The sequence below is a fragment of the Lepidochelys kempii genome, chromosome 8 (assembly GCF_965140265.1).
Source record: "Lepidochelys kempii isolate rLepKem1 chromosome 8, rLepKem1.hap2, whole genome shotgun sequence".
NCBI classification, from domain to species: Eukaryota; Metazoa; Chordata; order Testudines; family Cheloniidae; genus Lepidochelys; species Lepidochelys kempii.
Genome location: NC_133263.1, coordinates 17,251,457 through 17,267,097, shown reverse-complemented (window position 1 = coordinate 17,267,097; position 15,641 = coordinate 17,251,457). Strand labels below are relative to the sequence as shown.

General features: G+C 41.4%; 1 protein-coding gene across 1 annotated transcript in view; it reads right to left on the bottom strand.

Moving 5' to 3' along the window:
* Positions 1 to 15,416, bottom strand: part of KCTD16 (potassium channel tetramerization domain containing 16) — a 157,533-nt gene extending 142,117 nt beyond the window's left edge. The window contains exons 1-2 of the mRNA XM_073355719.1: positions 14,880 to 15,416; positions 13,440 to 14,574 (exon numbers count right to left, since the gene is read on the bottom strand). Of these exons, the coding sequence (XP_073211820.1) occupies positions 13,440 to 14,271 (832 nt within the window). The 5' untranslated portion in view covers positions 14,272 to 14,574; positions 14,880 to 15,416. The remainder of the gene's footprint in view (positions 1 to 13,439; positions 14,575 to 14,879) is intronic.
* Between the last annotated feature and the right edge of the window lie 225 nt (positions 15,417 to 15,641).

Below are 15,641 nucleotides of genomic sequence, written 5' to 3'. Positions count from 1 at the left end.
AAAAGTTTAGGATGTTTTAGGAATGGTGAGGAAATGAAAACCAGCAATTGTTTCTTAAGCCTCTTAGTATACTGAAGTAATTCACATATTGACTCTAGGGAAAACTTCATTTAATGGGGACTGAAATAGTATGATGAATTCAAGGCTCTCCCCTTCCTTTTTGCTGAACACCACTAAGATGCCATTTGGTATTACTTCATTAGGGCCTCTAGCTTTTAAAACTAACAGGTACATTACAGTACTAAGTATTTTCTTCCCAGGAGTCACTACCAAGCAATGTAAAAATCATCTAGGCACTCAACACCGAGAGCAAAGTGCTGACCAGGCTCACAGCACCAGTATTTCGGTAGTCTCTGGAGCCCAAAGGAAGCAAACAGAACACTCCAGTAATCAGCTGAAGCACAGTGTTCAGCTGTTCATTAAATAAGGCGATTTTTATAAGGGGTTTTTAGGATGGATTAGAAACCAAGATGGCCAGGCTTTTCTTTATTATCATTCTTTTATCATGTTTTTTTGACTGCCTGCAGCAGCTAATCAATGAGCCACTACAAATTGCTAATCACTTTGCCAGAAGATTCTGAAAAAGCACTATGAAATTATTAATATTGCCAATTTAAGCACCAGCTTCCTAAGCCTATTTGTCTATTACAGCTGTAGCGTGTTCAACATCAAGATTTGGCTTACACATGGAAAGGCACGTACATGACTGATATTCAATTAAAAGTGGTCAGTAAGATTACAGTGTCTAACTGAACAGTTTATATTTATGGGTACCTCAACAATGCCCATAAATAGGTGTTAAAATGTAAAAGTTTTATCACATCATCAGATTATTAGTTACCTTTTAAAATATTATTAGAAGGCTAATACAACAAGCTTAACTGTGGAAACCAAGAATAATAGCATGCATTGTGCCAATGCCAAGGACATAAGAGCTCCCATATTGGGTCAGAGCATGCTCCATCTTGCCTAGTATCCTGTCTCCTACAGTGGTCCACGCCAGAGCGTCAGGGGGAATGTACAGAATAGGGCAATTATGGAGTGATCCAACTCTGTCTTCCACTTCCAGCTTTTGGCAGTCAGAGATTTAGGGTTGCCCCGACCAGGGAGTTGGGTCCCTGGCCCTCTGGGCTAATAGCCATTGATGGACTTATCCGCCATGAACTTATTCCATTCTTTTTGAGTTACACTTTTGGGCATCACAACATTACAAGGCAATGAGTTTCACAAATTAGTTGTGCACTGTGTGAAAAAGTACTTCCTCTTGTTTGTATTAAACCTGCTGCCTTTTAATTTCATTGGGTGAAAGGGTAAATAACACTACTCTATTCTCTTTTTCCACACCATTCATGACTGTATAGACCTCTATCATATTCCCCCTTAACTGTCTCCTTTCGAAGCTGAACAACCATAATTGTTTTAGCCTTTCCTTGTATGGAAGCTGTTCCATTACCCTTGATCATCTTTGTTGCCCTTCTCTGAACATTTTCCGGTTCCACTATACCTTTTTTCAGATGGGGTGATCTGAACTGGACACATATTCAATATGTGGGCACACCATGGATTTATATATTGGCATGATGATATTTTCTGTCACTTGTGGTGGGATAGCATTTCTGCCCAGCCTAAGAGCTGAAAATCACTAATAGCTGGGTGGAACCTCAAGAGACTGGCCTGCACAGGTCACAGCAGAGAGGCATGTGGCATAAGGTGACTGGTGAGTGGAACCATGGCTCGCATGGCAGCCAGTGAAGAGGAACCATGGCTCGCAGGGCGGCCAGCCAGAGCAAGTGCTCAGATGGAGGAGCAAGCAAGGTGCCTTCTTCCCTGGGTGGGAGATGAACTCACACAGATGCACCTCTGACCCTGGGTCCTCACTGACCAAAAGGACAACCACCGTGAGTAGGGTATGGTGAAGGAGCTGAGGGGCACAGAAAAGGACCTTTTGGTTGTAGAACTCAAGAACATGAGGCAGAAGACACTGTCCCACGTACTCTGGGGTGGGTGTCCTCCTCACAGTTTATGATTATGAACCTTGCTTGTGGCATTTTCCCTAATTAATGTCAGATGATTTGCCTCCTTTCATTAAAAGTTTCTTTTCCACACTCAGACTCTGTGCTTGTGAGTGGGGAAGTATTCCCTCTCAGAGGCGCCCAGGGGTGGTATTCAGAGTAGCAGCCGTGTTCGTCTGTATTCGCAAAACGAAAAGGAGGACTTGTGGCACCTTAGAGACTAACCAATTTATTTGAGCGTAAGCTTTCATGAGCTACGGCTCACTTCATCGGATGACTGTATTTTCCACTGAATGCATCAGATGAAGTGAGCTGTAGCTCACGAAAGCTTATGCTCAAATAAATTTATTAGTCTCTAAGGTGCCACAAGTACTCCTTTTCTTTTTGCAGGGGTGGTATGTAATTTTCCCAGGTTAATGGGTAGGGGCTTGAGCTGGTTCTGCGTTGTATCGTTGAAAAGGAACCCCTAGATATTAAACCCGGCCCTCATTGCTGCCGGCTCCACATGGCAGAAGGGTTACATATAATCAGGATTATTTTTCCAATATGCCTTACCAACACTGAATTTCATGTCATTTTGTTGCCCAATCACCAAGTTTTGTGGGCTCCCTCTCTATAACTCCTTACAATCTGCTTTGGATTTATCTATCTTGAATCATTTTGTATCATCTGCAAACATTGACACTTCACTGTTCACCCCATTTTCCAAATCATTAATGAATATGTTGAACAGCACATGTCCTACTACGGATCATGGGGCGCCCTGCTGTTCATCTCTCTCCATTGTGAAACCTGACCCTTTATTCCGAAATTTTTTTCCCCTACATTTCAACTAGTGATGATTCATAAGAGGACCTTCCCTCTTATCCCATGGCTATTTAGTTTTCTTAAGAGCCTTTGGTGAGGGACCTTGTCAAAAGCTCTCTGATAATCCAAAAAAGAAAAGGATGAAGTGATGCTGTAGCTCACGAAAGCTTATGCTCAAATAAATTTGTTAGTCTCTAAGGTGCCACAAGTACTCCTTTTCTTTTTGCCGATACAGACTAACACAGCTGCTACTCTGAAACCTGATAATCCAAGTACAGTATATCGACTGGATCACCCTTATCCACAATCCTGTTGACTCCCTCAAAGAATTCTAATAAATTCTGAGGCATAACTTCCTTTTACAAAAGCCATGCTGACTCTTTCCCAGCAAATTGTGTTTATCTAGGTGTCTGGTAATTCTGTTCTTTACTACAGTTTCTACCAATTTGTCGGGTACTGAAGTTAGACTAACCTGCAATCGCCAGGATCACCTCTTCCAGTAATCTGGTATTGAGGCTAATTTTAGTGTCAGCTTACATTCTACAGTTAGTAACTCTGCAATTTCATAACTGAGTTCCTTCAGAGCCCTTAGGTGAATACCATCTGGTCCTGGTGACTTATTACTATTTAGTTTGTCAATTTGTTCAATACCTCCTCTACTAATACATCAATCTGGGACAGTACTTCAAATCTGTCACCCAAAAAGAATAGCTCTGATGTGGGTGTTCCCCCCACATCCTCTGCAGTGACGACGGATGCAAAGAATTCATTTAGCGTCTCTGTAATAGCTTTGTCTTCCTTGCATGCTCCTTTGACACCTTTGTCATCTAGTGGCCCCACGGCCTCTTTGGCAGACTTCCTGCTTCTGATGTACTTAAAAACCTGTTTATTATTAGTTTTTTTGCATCTTCAGCAAGCTGCTCCTCAAATTCTTTCTTGGCCTTCCTTATTATACTTTTACATTTTACTTGACAGAGTTTGTGTGTTTGATTTCATTGGGAACTAGAAGGTGCTCAGCAACTCTAAAAATCAGGCAAACAGTGGGCCATATTGGAACATAAGTTTTTAAGTAGGACTATTTTTAATGAGTCATAATAGCACAATATGGCTCACTATATGTGTAATACATTGATTTAACGCATATGATTTTAATAGGAAAATTTGCTTAAAATAGATAGCGTGATATGGCTTAGTATTTGTCTTCAATTTTGTTTATTTTTATCCCTATATTAAACCTGTTCACATCCTCTGAAAGCGATAAGGCAAAAATCACTCATGTAATGTTCTTCAGCATGGCATACTCATTCCCCACTTCATTTTTAGAGACAATTTAAATCATTCCACCAACTCTAACCCACTCAATGACTATTTTCCTTCTTTACCAAGAAGAATACGCTTTATGGTAAGATTCATAAAAGGTTACTTTAATTCAGTCTGAACATGCAATTTAAATTGTGCTTCCAGTTTCCAAATGTGCCATACATTACCTTAGCCTTTGAAAAGCTGCAAAAATGAGAAGTGGAGGAAAATGCTGCTGTTTAAAATTCCAACCATTCCAGAATAACTGAAAAACAATTGCCACAGTGAAACATTTGTCTATATATTTTCGTAAGTTTGTTAAAATCTAATTAAAATAAGTAGCTTCACTGTGCTCTCTCATACTTGCTCTTTTATTCTTTCCTATTTTGTCTCTCTTAAAGAACCACAGCTACATGCCAGCCAACTTTTTTTAAAAAAAAATCTGAAGTCATCAGACTGGAAAAAGCACCAGAGAACAGACTGTTGAGAAAAATTTTGAACTGGTCCTCAGAGAACATATAAAATGACAGTCAAACACTTCCATTTCTAATTTCTATAATTCTATTCTCTTCAGGGAACCTAGCAACTGGAATTTTTCCTCCCACAGTATCTTCAGAGAGTTCAGTGTTAGGGTTCCTTTCTTCCACGTCTTTTCCAGGGAGTTTGGTACTAAAACTCCCCAGAGAACTATTACATATATTATATAAATTACAATGCAATTCTAAACTCAAAAGTGAATCTGTGAAACAGGCATTGTTGAGGTCCCACGGTTAGTCCCTCTCAATAACATCCAGATCAAATGTGATTAGTTTACTATTAAAATGATGGGGGGGGGTTAACTGTCAGTCCTGTAAACTCAAAATGGGCACTGGAAGTCAAACCAAATTATTTGTGGCTTGTACATGAGCAGCAGCAATAAAGATTCTGCAAATCAGATTCTGTCCTTAATTATACCTGTTAACCCCACTGCAGAAAACAGGCTTCACAGGCATAACTGAAGGCAAAATTTTGCTTTGCATATATGCCACTGAATTCAATAGGAGACTTTCCATTAACTTCACTGGCATTTGGATTAGGTCCTTAAAGTTCAGTTAACATTTCTGTTGATGCTACCCAAGCCAGAAGAGAATTCAGCTCACATTCCTCAAGTTGTTGTGGATCTGCAGCGCTAACAAAAAGAAAAGAGTAGTAAAAATGTTTTGTCACTAAAGTAAGCCAATGTGAGCTGGGATACACAGCAGATCCATAGCACTACATAAGGTGCCATTTTTACATAGTCCCTTTTCAGATTAGAAAGGACCAGATCATTTCATGGAAAAGCCCCTAAAAAATTTATTAGAGAATTATAACTTTTTTAAACATTCCTTAAACCATTCTACAGGGATTCATAAAGAACCATACCCATTTTATAGGATGGTTAAAATACCTATAGAGAGGTGATCACCCTTTATTAAATTCTTTAGATCTGTAGAGTAATTTCTAGAAAAAATACATTACCATACAATCCTATTGTGTTTACATTTGTTAAATTCTATGTGATTTTTCCATAGAGATCATGACCCCTACTTTTAAGATTTCATCATTGGCCTATTCTGCTTAAAAGCTGATGGCACAATATGACCCAACACAATCAGGCAAATTACCACTCAGAGTTAGAAAGCCCAAGTGACAGAAGGTTTGAGTGACCAGCAGAAAGTCAGCAAAAGGATGCAGCCGCTGCCAGTGGGACTCCACAAGAGTACTAACTATAATGAGGGCCCTACCAAATTCACAGTCCATTTTGGTCAATTTCATAGTCCTAGGATTTTAAAAATTGTAAATTTCATGATTTAAGCTATTTAAATCTGAAATTTCAGTGTTGTAACTGCAGGGGTTCTGAACCAAAGAGGGTGGGAGTGTGGGGGCGGGAGGTCACAAGGTTCTTGTAGGGTGGGGTTACGGTACTGCCACCCTTGCTGCTGGCGGCCGAGCTGCCTTCAGAGCTGGGCGGCCAGAGAGCGGAGGCTGCGAGCCAGGAACCCAGCTCTGAAGGCCGTGCTGCCGCCGCCAGCAGCAGCGCAGAAGTGAGGCAAGGGTATCATAGAATCATAGAACATCAGGGTTGGAAGGGAGCTCAGGAGGTCATCTAGTCCAACCCCCTGCTCAAAGCAGGACCGATCCCCACCTAAATCATCCCAGGCTTTGTCAAGCCTGACCTTAAAAACTTCTAAGGAAGGAGATTCCACCACCTCCCTAGGTAACACATTCCAGTGTTTCACCACCCTCCTAGTGAAAAAGTTTTTCCTAATATCCAACCTAAACCTCCCCCACTGCAACCTAAACCTCCCCCACGGTATGGTCTTGCCACCCTTACTTCTGCGCTGCTGCCTTCAGAGCTGGGCCGTCAGCCAGCAGCCGCCACTCTCCGGCCACCCAGCTCTGAAGGGAGCAGCACAGAAGTAAGGGTGGCAATAATGCGACCCCCTACAATAACATCATGCATCCGATGAAGTGAGCTGTAGCTTAGGCTCAAATAAATTTGTTAGTCTCTAAGGTGCCACAAGTACTCCTTTTCTTTTTATAGTCTATATGGTATTCATATGGCATATTTTACCTGAGATTCATGTAACCAGCTGCAGCAGCAGGTCAGTGTTTTCATGTGAATACAGCTGAAAGAGCATTTAATTAGTGTGTGTGTGTCTCTAAGCAGGGGGGACGGGGACCAGACTTCACAGTCTGTGATGAATTGTTCACGGCCGTGAATTTGGTAGGGCCTTAACTATAACTCAGAGCTCTTCTTCCCCAACAGAGAGCTAGGTAACAATATTGAGTGCCTTTGCTTATAGTGAATTCACACAGAAATCAGCCTGACACTGAAGGAGGTCGGTACAAATTACATTCCCCAATGTGGAATAATTTTGGACCAGGAATTAAACGGTATTTTTAATTACAGCACCATGATAGGTCTACATATTTATACTAAACGTGCAAGCCTACACAGGGCATATCCAAGGTGAGATTTAAGATAACTACTCCTCACAGTGAGTACTGTGTATCTAGAAAGGCACCAATTCAGGAGTGAAAGTAGGCCAGTACAGCGTACCAGCAAGAAGTGGCCGACAGGGGCCGCCGACAGGGGATGGCAAAAGGGGCAGTGATGTTGAAGCGCTGCCACGGCAGCTCTTTAAGGACTCTCCTTAAAGCACTGCCATGGCAGTACTTTAACATCGTTGCCCCTCTTGCCCCCCTCAGGGCTGTCGACTGTGGGGGGAGGCAAAAGGGGGCAGCTGCCCCAGGGCCTGGTGATTTAAAAGGGCCCACGGCTCCCAGCCGCCGCTACTGTGGCAGCAGCTGGAGTCCTGGGCCCTTTAAATCGCTGCCGGAGCCCTGGGCGGCGTGGGCCAGGCAGCGTGGATGGGCTGGCTGGGGGAGGCTGAGCCCAGTCCCCACCCCTTCTACCTGAGGCCCTGCCCCTTCCGGCATCCCACACTGGTATCTCTCTTATGTTACTTTCATCCCTGCACCAACAGTGCCATCTCCTGCTTTAAATCTCCCGAACAACAATAGCTATATGTAGTTTAATATGACCGGAGAAGGATGAAGACAAAACAATGAAGTTAGACTCCTTAAAACCAGCAAAACCACTTTTTAAGGGTTTGTTTCACGTAACTGCTGAGATGAGACCTTAACCTAAATCTTTAGGTCAATTTGTTTATAATCAGATTAGAATAACGAGATTATTCAGGTTACGTATCAACATCTAAATAATCAAACTTCTGATCAGTGGGCTGACTCTAACCAAACTGTTCCATGATGGTAAAATCAAGATCACCCTATTCAGTCTAGATAAGAAGTCGGACACAATTTGTCCTTCACCCAAATTTGACACAGTGCCTCTGAGCCTTTGACACAGTGCCTCTTGAAACCTCCTGATTTGGTGGTAACATAAGCAGAATCACACCCTCATCAAGGTGTGAAAGTGAAGCCTACTGAGACTTCAGACAAGCCTCTTATTCAGCATGATGGACAAGGAACACTGCTGAATAAGCTTTTCACCCAGCAGTAGAATAAGAAGCACAGATAATGATGATGATGAACTGAAGGCAACACAGTGGGCGGATGGGGGCGTTGAACATCTCACATCAGCAGGAACTGAAGATTGAATCATTTTTAGGGCCTGGTTTCATTTAGTTATTTTTCTGGTCATTTTGATCCTCTTCACTCAAGCCATTTAAAATTAGACTGAAGAAAATACTAGAAAATATGCTAGAGAACAATATAAAGAGAACAATTTGAAGAGGCAGAAAGATGGATAAGATAATTTAATAGCCTTTTCTTCTATGCCTAATCCATGTGGTTTTACATCTTGTGGATTTCAAAATACATTTGCATTGAATTTTGTCTGTCAAACTTCTGCCTTGAGGCTCAAGTTATTTATAGTATGTATGTGTACACACACACACACACACACACACACACACACACACACTAATTAAATGCTCTTTCAGCTGTATTCACATGAAAACACTGACCTGCTGCTGCAGCTGGTTACATGAATCTCGGGTAAAATATGCCATATGAATACCATACAGACCATAAAAAGAAAAGGAGTACTTGTGACACCTTAGAGACTAACAAATTTATTTGAGCATAAGCTTTCGTGAGCTACAGCTCACTTCATCGGATGCATGCAGTGCATATATATGTGATATTTGCACTTTCAGTTAAAGGCCATCAGCTAAATTCTAAGTGGATACCAATTACTTTACTTCTTCCCCCATCCAACCCCACTTAATAGGATATGATCATTAAACTGAAGATAATTTGAAAATACCCCACAACCATCTCTTTATACCAAACTGCTATGATCAAAGTAGAAAAATCCCCCAACAAACATCATTTTGTTAAAAGGATAAGGTGAGAATGGGGCCAAAGTCTACGACTCCTGCCATAATGAGTGGTGGCACAGCATGTCTTTAAGGAGCAAGAATCCTGTCAATTAATTTTCTACCTACAGTCATATTGCCATGGATGTTTCAAAGTTTCCTTTGAACATTACAGCTACTTGAGATGCTCTGCGTGCATGACTATGAAGTGGCCTACTCAAGGCCAGGCTTAGGGAAATGTACATAATTTCCTCAAATTTAAAAGTAACTTTCATGCTTGCTTAGATTTTGGAAAATGGCTTGAAGAATAATTTATTTGCATGTATCTCTGCACTCATTACGTGGACAATAATCTAATCTAGTTCAGTGGCTCCCCCAACCTTTTCTTGTTGGAAAATCATTAGAATACACTGGTGGATGGGCACCCTCACCAAGTCCCCTTCCACCACATTTTGGCACAGCTGTTACTGTCTCTTCTTCTGTCTGTTCATTTGCTCTCTCTCCCCAATTCTTTTCTGTATTTTCTCTTCTTTTCCCTATCAGTTTTTTGTGTTTTTCTTTCTCATTGACTCTCTACTCCTCCTCCAACTCAACAGAAAGCTACCTCTTATTTGGGGTGTGTATCAGGTTATTAGTTGGTGTCACCCACAGCTATAATGAGAGCTGCAAGAGCGGAGAACAGGAGCTTAGAATGGCAGGCTACAGTCTAGACTTGCAGCTATATGCATGTGAGCTGCTCCCACAGCCATGAGAGGCCACCGAGAAGCAGAGAGAGAAGGTGAGTGTCAGTGGCTTTAAGGAAACCACCTACTACTTTACTTACAGCAGCAGACTTGTTTGCAGTGGGAGCAGAATGGCTATGAGTTGTGTAGCTTTCTCCAACCCGCTTCACATTGCTATTCTCCTCTGCCCTGTACTGCCGAACCACTGTGGTATACAAATGCACACACACAAATTGGGAGCCACTGAGCTAATGTTTAAAACTGGGGCTTTTCAGTTTTCCAACCTCTTCTCTCCTACATCCAGTTTAAGAACTCACAGATATTTTTGTGTGAGACCCAAGCCAACTGCTCTGGCAAGGGTATAATTTTGGAATCAAGTGGAAAGATTTACTTTGTAATCTGCTCCTAAAATAAGAGGGGGGAAGTCTGTATGTGCATATTGCCTTAAAATTAGAGGGACTCAAGCCACAAAATTCTGACCCAATTCCAGATTTCAAAACACACCAAAGTTTAAGGGATATCCAAACCCAAGCTTTTGGTTCCGTTTATGACAAAGATTGAAAACATTTCAAAAAGGAATATCCAAGTGCAGAGAGTGAACACTAAAAGATCAGGGTGTTTGGATGTAAGGTGTTAATTCAGGACTATCTGTACTTAAAGTAGTAGTAGAGAAAGCACATCAAAGGTTGACACTCTTCTCACTGGATCAAATTCACCCTTCGCCAATATAAACTCTGCTTAAACAGCCTTAGCACAGGAAAACTAGGGGATAGAGTAGGAGAAAAGAAATCTGTCCTTGATCCTCAACTACTGTCCCACCTCTGAGAAGGAATTGTTTGCTCCCTACACAAATACTGCAGTCCCTGGATCTGTTTAACTGTGGACCCACTGTACAAACATAGCTTGTCTCCAAATTCCCCTTTGCACTGGCCCATTTGAAACTGGAGTGGAGCCCAGCTGCACTGCACACAAGGGGGAGGGAGGTTGCACAGTCATTCTGTGTGCTTGCTCTGCAGCCCTTCTCAGCAACATGTTTGCAGTGTTGGTTACTTTCTGTGGCCCCTGAAATTCTGGTTAAATTTCACCCATTGTGAACATTAATCTCCCATTAGCCTTAATGGCACCTACATATGCATACATGTTCCTTAGTATTAACGTTATGTTTTGTTGACTGCACAGTCTGTAGCTATTAGCTTATTTGGAAAACTTCCACTTTGCTTATTTGTCTTCAGTCCATCTCATTACTTTCAAATGGATTAATTTCCACATGCATGATATTCTTTATCTGCATGCCAGCTATGGGCTTTCAGATTCCAAGCATTTGGAACATACATTATCAGAGACCAACATGGTTTTTCCCTCCATTCTTCTTTCTTTTAAAAATGAACATCTTTCATGTCCATTCCCCACCTCCGAGGAGTATCTGAGCTTTACATTTTCACAGGAGGTAGTTAAGCTGCTCTGCTAAGAATATCTTAGCAAATAACTACAGTAACTAGTTGCCTTAGAGCACCTCCCATCGTTTCGGCCCATTAACCTGAGCACAACAGCTTGATTAATTAATGTTTATATAGGCACAGTTGGCAGCTTCTAATGAAATAATTATGGCTAAGCAGCTGCACAGAAGTTGTAATGTCCCACTAGAAAGCCAGCTGTCAATTTTACTGGTCTTCAAAGCTTTCAAAAAATGACTTTTGGAGATTAGATGTGAAAGGGTTTTTTCCACTCTATACATAATCTGTATGTATTGCCTCTGTAAAATCCCTGCAATTCAACAATGGCAATTGTTACAGTAACTGGAAACAAACTAGTCACAACAGTCTGAATTGGATCTAGATTGAGTAGGATGAGTTTGCATCATGGTCATTGGTTTGGCCCATTACACAGATAGGGACCATTTGAAAAATGCACGTCTGGATCTAGGTTAGAATTTCAAATATCCACAAAATTGAAGTGTGTTCAGAGAGGATCAGACACAAATCCTACTGAATTCAATGACAGTCTTTCCAGGGACTTCAATAGGTTTGGCTCAGGCCTGTATTGATGGCCTAGGGAAGCGAGGTTAGATCAAGCTCATTACACACACTCACACTCTCTTTTTGCTCACAGATATTTCTAAGGCCCTTATCACTGTGGTATCTAAGCATCATCACTAATCATCACAAAAAGAAGGCCAATACCTAGCACAGTCTATGAAGCATAAAGTTCTGAAGAATATGAATAAACGATATCAGTGATCTCTATTTGCTAATTAACATAACATTATTTTGGTCCTGCTTCCGTTTTTAAAATAGTTGGTAAAATTCCAGCAAGCTTATACATTTTTCTGATGTTTTTAAAATTTAAATATGATTTACTACCATACATTTCTGGAATCACACTAATTTTACTGTAACTTCATGTCAGATATTGATTTCAGATATTAGAAACCTAGTAATATAAATCATCCAGCTCAGCCTGAGTTTGAGCTGATCCAAGACCTCTGAAGTATTTTACAAAGAAGTCCTGATATAAAACTAATTTTCAATAAATCAATGCATATCAAAAATACAGAAGGCTTTTTTGGAACGTTAACTTAAGCACTATTACATGAGCAGATTTCGGCTGCCTGTTGAGCTCAGTAACAGTAGGTGGTACTCAACCTAGTGTTGCACTGTAGTTTATTACATGTCAATAAATTACTCAAGTTCTGGGCAACTTTCAGCAAAGTCAACTCTTCATGGTACTGGGGATATAATGACTACGGTAGTTATACAGCGTAGCAGGTCAGACAAGTAGCTGTTATTCACCTTTCTATCCCTCTGCCCAACACATGATCTTTGAAAGATGATAAAATCCATTTGTGCAAAGGGACTAGGGAAACATTCTCTCCTTTACCTTAGCCTAACCCACTCCTAGAATATTTAAGTCCCAGAGTTGTGGAATGATTTTCTGATACAGGATTATGGAATCAAAATTACCCTGATGTTACCATTGGTAACAGTGTCCCTGGCTGAATATCAATTTAGGAAGTTAATGAGCCTGCTAGAGCTATCAGATCAAAATTAGTACAACAGTATGTGATCTGATGTGATTCCAGTTAGCAGGACATATCCATCTAGTTAGGAAGGGTCTGATTTTCATAACGTGTTTCATAATAGCATGTAGCCACCTGCCTATCTATCCACTGAATCCTTATTTTAAAGAACATAAGTTGGTTCTGAAAAAGATCCCTGTTGAAAAGGAGCCAGCACGACTGCACTTTTTCCCTCCTCCCTGCATGTGTGTGTGTAAGCCTTGTTGACAGATGGCTTGGCTGAATGTGCTTATTATCAAACATCTATTACCTTTGTATATTGAATCTCATTTGAAGATTTTCTGTAATTAAATCTACAGTGTGTTTGCAAGGCTTACATTACATCCAGGGAGTACTCAGGCAATGTGTAAGGCAGTCAAATGGCTGATTCACAAAGCCTCAGATAGCAACACCTTTCGGTTGTGGGGAGAAAAGGTGCTTTTGGCAGTCTGTGCTGCCACCTAGCCAAGACCACACCATTGAGTTCAATGTTAATTTACATTTTAAAAGCTTAAACTAAAGCATATCCCCTTGGATTCTGTTTTATCAGAAGAGAACTCCCATCAGCTGCAGAGAAAATGAAATCAAACTTGCTAGTGCTCTGAAAATGAAATGCACACCAAATAAGACAGGCTTTAACCAGATAATTATTATTTCCCTACAAATCTCTTGTACTTACGGTAGAAGACATATTCAGTGTAGCTGGACCAGACTTTATCATCTGTGTACTGATTGACAAAAGAAGCCGTCACTGAGGAATTGCAGGCCACCATGTGGAATCCACATTCTGACAACATGTCAAAAGCCCTCTCCAGGTGCTTGAACTTGAGATAGAACCTGGAGGTGTATCTTTCCGGTGCCCTGTCTGGGTCTCTACTCTCATTCAAACTTTCTCCAAAGACCTCTTTGACTAGAGCAATCCTTCCACAAACCAAAATCCTCGGGACTCTCCTGAACTTGGCATCAGCTTGGCTCTCTCTGCCCATGGTGCACGACCCCCTGTACCCAATGGTAATGAAACCCCATTTTCGATCTGAAGGTAAGAGCGATGATGGGGGGCATATTCTTGTATCACTGCCTTGGGAGACCTCCTCATAGTCGCTGTGGCAATAGTCATCGGGGCTTTGCTTGACATCATCAGGAGTTAGGAGTTTGACCAAGTCTGGGAGCTGAAAATATTCAGCTTCCCTTTTAAGCCTTCCCTTTTCTGGGAAGTGATCAGGCAGGACCACTTGCTTGTCCCTGAGATAGTCCAGAATGTAGCGGAAGAGGAAACCATCTCTATCAATGAAGAACCTTCCCTTGGAGTCCTTAGCTAGATCACTGGTTGTGTCTCTCTTGGGGGTGAACATTTTCCACAGCAATGAGTGGGGGATGCCCACCAAGGTGGAATGGCGAGTGAAGTATACTTGACCACCTACGTTTAGCTCCACCACCTCTGGGAAGGAATGTAGACCAGCCCCTTGTTCTCTAGGAGGGAGGTAAGTCCTGCAGTTTCCACTCAAAGCCATTGTATTTTAAAACAAAAATCAGCCACAAGGAATGGCAGGACTATCAATCACATCAAAGAGTAGAATGAAGCTCCTCCACCAGACCCCCAAAAGGGCTCATAATATTTAAGAAGGGGTGGGGGACAAAAAGTTAGTATATTAAAAAAATCAGAATTGTCCAGAAATGACTATGTCACGGAAGCTGGCAAAGCAGCTTAAAACCTAAACAGTGGATGGAGAGCAATAACTTCATGAAATGCAATCAGATCTTCCAACAAAGTCCCAAAAATCAAGATCAAGCCAAGCCTACGATTATTCCCAGGTCTGTTGAAGGGGGGAAACAAAATAAGACAATTATTTCCCTAAGCATCGTAAAAGTAAAAATAGAGGGAATTAGGTCAGTTCACAAAGCCCCCTCTAGTACTGATTACAGGAGAGAAAAATCAAGATCTTTTGCTAAATAAATTTTTTGGCAAGTTTTTTTTCTCCCCAAGCAATAATTAACATATTTGGGGGAGGGGATACATATGGCAACATTTTGTTAAAAAGAAAATACATACCTCAACTTTAAACAAGTGTCTAATTTAGAGCCTTTACAGATGAGAGAATGAGAGAGCATCAAGTCTTACCTTGGTTACAGTTAATGTATAGTTCTTGTGAAAGAAAGAAAATTTTCAGACCAATCAGAACACACACAGGCACACTGAGTCCAGTTAATATCAAATCCAACCCCAGAAAGGGACAGAAAAGGTAAGAAAAGTGCTTTTAAGAATAGCCATCCATGTAGATCTCAAGAGTTAAACTGAGTCACAGGAAAGTTAACCGGGATGGGTAACGATGAAAAACCAATCTATATAGCAATATCTGAGATGGAAAAAAACAAAATAAATCCCAATCAGGATCCTTAAAAGAAAGAGAGTTTCAGAAAGGACCTTGGTTTAGATGACTTGCAGAAACCCCAGAATCTGATAAAAGAACGGACATATTTCAGTGGGTTCCCAAAGTGTTATCCTGCCTGGCAGGAAGGGCAAAGAAGCTCCCATGTTCCCAGCAAGGGAAAGAGAAGACAAGCCTGCAGCCGTTTGAAAGGATGCCCAGGGTAGCTGCTTGGTCTGCTCTTGCTGCCCGAGCTGCTGCTCTGGCTGCTGAGCTGGGTGGTTCCACAGTTCCCAGTGCAGTTCAGATGCTGTTGTTTCAGCAGTGCAGGGAAGAAACCATCCAGGGAAATGACTATTACATCATCTTAAAGGAATATGGCTTTGAGAAAACAGAAGAACCTAGAGGGGCACTTTCTGGTTCATTTTCCTTTTGTTTATTTTTTAACAAGTTACAGAAGCAGCAGCACTGTCCAATGCTGCCACAGACAGCTATTCCCAAAGCAGCTAGAGGCT